This window comes from Pelodiscus sinensis, chromosome 24 (assembly GCF_049634645.1).
Source record: "Pelodiscus sinensis isolate JC-2024 chromosome 24, ASM4963464v1, whole genome shotgun sequence".
NCBI lineage: Eukaryota > Metazoa > Chordata > Testudines > Trionychidae > Pelodiscus > Pelodiscus sinensis.
In genome coordinates this window covers 2,999,898-3,006,166 of record NC_134734.1, presented here as the reverse complement: position 1 = coordinate 3,006,166, position 6,269 = coordinate 2,999,898, and the positions used below count along the sequence as shown (strand labels likewise).

At 60.5% G+C, this 6,269-nt stretch overlaps 1 protein-coding gene across 1 annotated transcript in view; it reads right to left on the bottom strand.

Annotated features, from left to right (window-relative positions):
• Window positions 1-551: 551 nt before the first annotated feature.
• The window catches only part of LOC102446180 (uncharacterized), a 40,751-nt gene continuing 35,033 nt past the window's right edge, over window positions 552-6,269 (bottom strand). The window contains exons 15-20 of the mRNA XM_075908237.1: window positions 5,949-6,014; window positions 5,557-5,823; window positions 5,033-5,341; window positions 4,782-4,875; window positions 4,469-4,592; window positions 552-3,528 (exon numbers count right to left, since the gene is read on the bottom strand). Of these exons, the coding sequence (XP_075764352.1) occupies window positions 3,355-3,528; window positions 4,469-4,592; window positions 4,782-4,875; window positions 5,033-5,341; window positions 5,557-5,823; window positions 5,949-6,014 (1,034 nt within the window). The 3' untranslated portion in view covers window positions 552-3,354. The remainder of the gene's footprint in view (window positions 3,529-4,468; window positions 4,593-4,781; window positions 4,876-5,032; window positions 5,342-5,556; window positions 5,824-5,948; window positions 6,015-6,269) is intronic.

Below are 6,269 nucleotides of genomic sequence, written 5' to 3'. Positions count from 1 at the left end.
ATGGTTGTGACTATTTTCTTCCACTATTTGATCTGAGGAAGTGGGTCTGGCCCACGAAAGCTCATCATCTAATAAACCATCTTGTTAGTCTTTAAAGTGCTACATTGTCCTGCATTTTGCTTCAGCTCATCTTGGTTTAGCAATTGTCAGCGATGGAGAATCCGCTGGGGCCTTGGTAAGCTGTCCCAATGGTTAACTACTCACTGTGAAAATTTCCTCCCTGGTTCCTCTCTGAATCCACCCAGCTGTTGGATCCTGTTAGACCTGCCTCTGCCGGAGGGAAGAGCCTGTTAGTAAATATTTGCCCCCCTCCCCCCGGTGGATACTTATAGATGGGGGATCATGTCATTCCTGCACCTCCTCAGTGTTAGGCCAACAAACAGCTGCAGCTCTGGGAATCTCTCATTTTGAGGCAGGATCAATCATTGTCATGCCGCGTCTCTGAGCCCGCTTCCAGCTATTAGACATGGACTTAATCTTGTCTGTGTACGCCCAGGCTCTCCACCCTGGCTGTCTCTCTAGCACCAGATTGTTAGTCAAGTACCACAAAATGGCTGAAATAACGACTTTATTAATACAACATTGAACTTAAAGAACAAAATACGAAATCTGGGTGCCCTAACCAAACAGTGGTGTGAAGCCAAGACCCAAAACACCAACCACCAACGTGAGGCAACAAAAATAATAGGGGATGTTTCAGGATGGAGAAAAGGGAACTGAACGGGACAGATCGCTGCTGCAGAGGCTCAGGAAGATGGCTGGTCTCTTGGTCTGTCTTGAATCTTCTTTTTGTGACACAGCCCCCTGTGTGTGGTGTGTGGGCAGGAAGGCAAGTGGGGGAATGTGAGTGTGTGCATGGCCGCAGATCTGGCTGATTGGCCTCACTTAATCTATCAATCTATCAACTGTTTAAAAAGGCAAGCTTTCTAAAAGCGCACCAAAAGAGTAAAAATAATGTTTTCACCTCCCAATATAGGAGACAGACTGGACGGCTAAATAGATTCAAGGTAGTTGCTAAATGTTAGCCATTCAACCTGTCTCCTACACTGGTAGCTGAAAACTTTATTTGTACTCTTTTGGTGCGTTTTTAGAAAGATGGTCTTTTAAAAAAGTTTTTAATATATTATTTTTTGGCTTTTTGGTCTTTCCACACACACACCTGCCCTGTTCTCACCCTCCCCCCGAATTGCTCCCCCCCACACACACACTCTGGGCCTGCTGCCCCCTGTTCTCACCCTCCCCCGGTATTGCTGCCCCCCCACACACACACTGGGGCTGCTGCCCTCCCCCAGCTCTGGACCTGCTGCCGCCCCCACTGGCTCTGGGGCTGCTGCCCTCTCCCCAGCTCTGGGGCCGCTGCCCCCCTTTGGTCCTGGGCTGCTGCTGGGGGGCTGGGAGCTGTGCAGTGCAGCCCAGAGGCAGGCGGGCCACCTGCAGAAACTGGCAGGGGTGGCCTGCTGGGGGGAGCTGGGAGCCCCATGACCTAGAGGCACGCGAGCCACCTGCTGGAGGTGGTGGGGGCAGTCTGCCGGGGGGGGCAGATCTGGTGGGGGTGACTTGCCACTTTGGCGGCCTGCTGGGGGGGGCGGGAGCCATGCGGTGAGGCCCAGACGCAGGTATAAGCTGGGGGGGGAGCGGCCGGTAGTGTTGGCCACAGCGGGAGCCAGGCGGCAGAGCAGGGCAGGAGCCGGTGGGGGCGGCTGCGTGGGGTGCGCAGAGGCGGCCGGTCCCGTGGCAGACAGACAGGAGGGGCGACGGCTTCACAGAACGACTGATACTACTAACAACGAACACGCTGCGCCCGGCCAGCGCCACAGGCGGGGGCTGCCCCCCCACAGCAGCCTGCCCCAGACACTCTGTGGGGCCAGCAACCAGGCTCCTGCCCCCACGGCCTGGGGGCTCAGACGGGCTGTGGCTCCGGCCCCCGTGTCGCGCAGAGCCCTGAGGGCAGGGGAGCGCCCTTGTCAGCCCTCGTGGCCCAGCTGATTGCGTCACTTTTCCCGCCTTTTTCCTTCTCCCGCTTTTTCCAGGCCGGGGTCGGCGACAGGGCGGCTGACCAGCGCCTCAGAGAAACACAAAATGGCGGATGCACAAACCGGCGCCCCTCCCCCTGCACAGCAGCGTCGCCCTGGGGCCAGAGGGGAGATCCCCTCCCTGCGCCAGTGCGAGGTTCCCCCATCGCACCCCAGCACGGCCGGAGCCCTTTGGGTGCAGCAAGGCGCTGGGAGCTCATGGGAAGCTAATTATCCAACCCTACCCCCCAATATCAGAGTCCCTGCTCCCCACGACACCCCCCTCCAGCCTGCCAGTCCGGCCGACTCCTCTGTCCCGAGCTGACATGCGGCCCCGTTAAAACGTTCAGTGTTTGCTTGCGCCCAGTTCACCAGCGACCCGCAGGGCTCGGTGGCACCGACCCGGCCGCTCCATTACCCGCCACTCGCCCCCCCCTCGTCTGTAGACGTCATCCAGGCTGAGTTTGTCTTCCAGGCCATTCCAGAAGCCAAGCCCAGACCCCTGCGGATCCCCCTGGAAACATTCGCTGGCTGCTGATTCCCCTCAGGTCACCCGATTTGAATTGGAGCCTCAGCAATTTCGCATCCGCTTCGGTTTTGAGTCACTGTGTCGCAGGGTGGGTGAAGCGCCTTACGGAGGGCGACGTGAATCACATCAACGCCGCGCCCGCAGCAGCGGTGTGGGCATCAGGTGCGGATGAGCAAGGGCCGGAGGGGCAGAAAGGGGGGGCGGGGAGCAGTTATTTGTATTGCAACGTGCTCTTGAAAGACAGCCAGAGACAGGCCCTGTCCCTAGGAGTTTATCACCTAAGTAGTTCAGCACATTAAAATCCTCATTTTAAAGGTGGGGAAACTGAGGCCAGCTGCAGCAATAGGGCTGACCTCGCCTACAGCCTGTACAGTGGTGCAGGGACTAGAACCAGGAAGCCCCACAAGCATCCAGCAGCACCTCAGCCCAACCCTCCTCTCCTGCCAGTTGCTGTGCTGAGAGTGTCCATCCATGCCCCGAGTTTGTGAGGGCTCAGGTGGGGTAACAGGGAGACTGGCTGAGGGGCGAGAGACTCTTTGTGCCTGGGGCACTATAGTTTGGGGGGGGCGGATTATGGGGGAGTCAGGCTTTTGGAACCCAGCTGCAGAGGATTCTGGGAGGTCTCCCCACGATGCAACACTCCAGCCTTCGAGGCCTAGCTGACTCCACCCTGAGGCAGGGGCAGAACAGGGATTTGCACCCTGTTTTCCCACATCCGGGGTCCAGCCCTAGGCCCGGCCCCCTGGTCCTTTCCCTCCTCGCTGAAACCAGCCAGGCCAGAGATGCTCAGTCCGGGCCTCCAGCACCAGGGGGTTACTTCAACCGGATCTCGGAATATTCCGTGGCGGGCGCCTCCGGGGGCTCCCCCTCTTTGCGGTGCAGCCTGGAGAAGTCGATGCTGGCGTAGTTCAGCTCGTCCGGCTCTGCAGGGCTCGGCGGGGCGCCCTGGACGCCTTTGCTGCGGTGGGCGGCTGGAGCCTTGTGATGCTGAGGGAGAAGCAAGGCAGAGGTTGGCAGCCATTTTGCTGAGCTGACTGCCTGGGCTTTCCCTACCTCCATTCAACTGTGTTTCCTGCATGGGGCGGGCTAGCACGTGGCATCCGCTGCCTCCCCCACAGCCACGCGTTAGCAAGCGCTATGGGATCTCCCTACAGCCCAGGGCAGGAAATGTACTGACTGGATTTCACACACCGGGGCGTGAATGACTCCCATGCAGCTTGGGATAAAATACTCAGGGGAGGGATAGCTCAGTGGTTTGAGCATTAGCTTGCTAAACCCAGGGTTGAGAGTTCAATCCTTGTGGAGGCCATTTAGGGATTTAGGGCAAAAATGTGTCAGGGAGGGTACTTGGTCCTGCTATGAAGGCAGGGGCCTGGACTCAATGACCTTTCAAGATCCCTTGCAGCTCTAGGAGATAGGCAATCTCCATTATTATAAAAGCCTCAGCTGCATTTCCTGCACTGACCACACTTAACAAGAGGCAGGGGGTGGATGCACATTCGGAGACGCGTACATGGGATTTGATCTTCTGGCTGCCCGGTCCCTGCTGCTGCACGATGCATAGGTTTGCAACAGACACGCTGGCCCCGCATGCCTTGGCTGATCTCATGCACCCCACACCGCCACAGGCAGCTGCAGGAATGCATGCCTTGCCCAGTCGGTGCACTCGGGGGCCACCCCAAATGCGTCCGCTGTGTTTCCTCCCCTCGCGGCGAGGCCCGTGGGACGAGCACTGTTTGCTGCAGGAGCTGATCCCAGGCAGTGCATTTCTTGCACTGAGCACGCAGCAGGGGTTGGGTGCTCTGGGGAAGGCTGGCATGCAGCCATGCATTGGTTCGGGGGCAGAAGGGGGGCTGGAAAGGAGGGGCGGAGACAGGTGGAAGGGAAGGGCAGGTGGGCTTGGCTCCCGCTGCCCCCAGGGACGTACCATGGGGATGGTGGCGATGTTACTGTAGATCAGGCTGGTGTTGTCGGCCGTGTGCTCCCCCTGGTTGCCGTTGGCCATCTCCTCAGTCTCGGTAATGGGGGGCGCTGGCCTCCGGCTCCGCAGCCTGCAGGGAAATGGATCAGGACAGACACACGGGATGGGGGGGGAGGGAGGGATACTCTGTTGGAAGGGGCAGAGAAGGCGGCATTGCTGGGGGAGGGGGAGTGCAGGGGACTGGGACAGGCCGGGGCGAGGAGGTGGCAGGGGATCTCAGTGGGGCAGCTGGGGAGGGGGTGAGGGGCATCAGACTCACCTGATCACACAGAGCCCAAGAAAGAAGAGGCCGAGGGCGACCCCCAGCCCACAGGCCACCCCGACACCCAGCAGATTGCCAGGGTCCTTCGCACCTGTGACAACACACAGCATGGGGCACAGCTAGGCGAGAAGCCAGGAGTCAGCCGCCCAGCCCCCGCAGCCCCCCCGCAGCTGGGTACGAATCCAGGCGTCTGGCTCCCAGCCCCCACGGCGCTCCCAGGCGAGAGCCCAGGTGTGCGAGCGGCTCACCTCCCTGCGGGGGGCTGAGTTCAAAGTGCAGGGCGGCGTACATCCCGTGGCGGTTGGAGCCGAGGCAGAAGATCGAGGCAGAGCCCCTGGCTCCGCTCCCCGCCCAGCTCAGGGTGCTGACGGCCTCGTCCCTTTGGGCCCAGGAGCTGACCTGCAGGGCCCCCCTTGAGCTGTTCCCAGCCAGGAACTGCCCATTCACCTGCCACTGGAGCTGGGGCGGGGGCTGGGAGCGCAGGGAGCAGGTGCAGGTGATGTTGGGCCCCCGGTGCTGGCAGGATGAGTTCTGGCCAGTCCCAGGGCGGGGGCTGTCTGGGGAGAGCAGGAGACACAGCAACAATAGTCAGAGAGATTCCCAAGGGCAGGGAGTCCTGCGCGTTAACCCTACTAATACCCTGTTGCAGGGAGTCCCGTGGATTAATCCCACTCACAGGGGCCCTGCAAGCAAACTTCAGAAATATCCAGTGGCAGAGAGTCCCATGGGTTCATCCCACTCATAGGGGGTCCCACAGGTTACCCCCACTCACACTCAATGAGCAGCTGGAACGTCCCATAGTCCGAGCTCTCCTCACTCTGGGCCCGGCACCGGTACAGGCCCCCGTCCTCTGCCGTTACATTGGGCAGCTCCAGCCACAGCGGATTCTCCCTCCCACGGTGGGTGCCCTCGATGTCTAACCCTAACCGCTCCCAGCTCAGGTTGGCAGGGGAGCAGCTGGGGAGGGAGCAGAGGAACCGCAGGGAGTCGCCCACCTGCGCCGAGAGCTGGGAGCCATTCGTCACCAGGGTGCCGGGGTCTGGGAACAGGAGAACACGGAACCACTTACACCCCGAACCAACCAGGCCCTGCCCGGACCCGGATCAGAGCCGGTGCCCCGTGAAGGGGACAGGCCCCGGGTCCCAATCTCCAACCCAGTGGTACCTGGGAACTGCTGGGGGCCGCTGCTGTTAGCTCGGGACACGGAGATTTGCAGAGACCTCAGTGGGGCTGAAAAACCACAGCCACGTGTTAGATTGGAGAGAGCCCCCCACTAGCCCCCCCAATCCCTGCAGCCCAGAGCCCCCCACCCTGCTACTCTCCCTGCCCTGATCCCTACAGCTTAGCACCTGGCACTGACCCCCCTGCCACACTCCCTGCAGCCCAGTGCCCCCCACTCACCCTCTGCGCCCTGCAGCCCACAGCCCCCCATTGACTGTCCACGCTGATCCTTGCAACCAAATGCCCCCCACTGACCTCCCACCA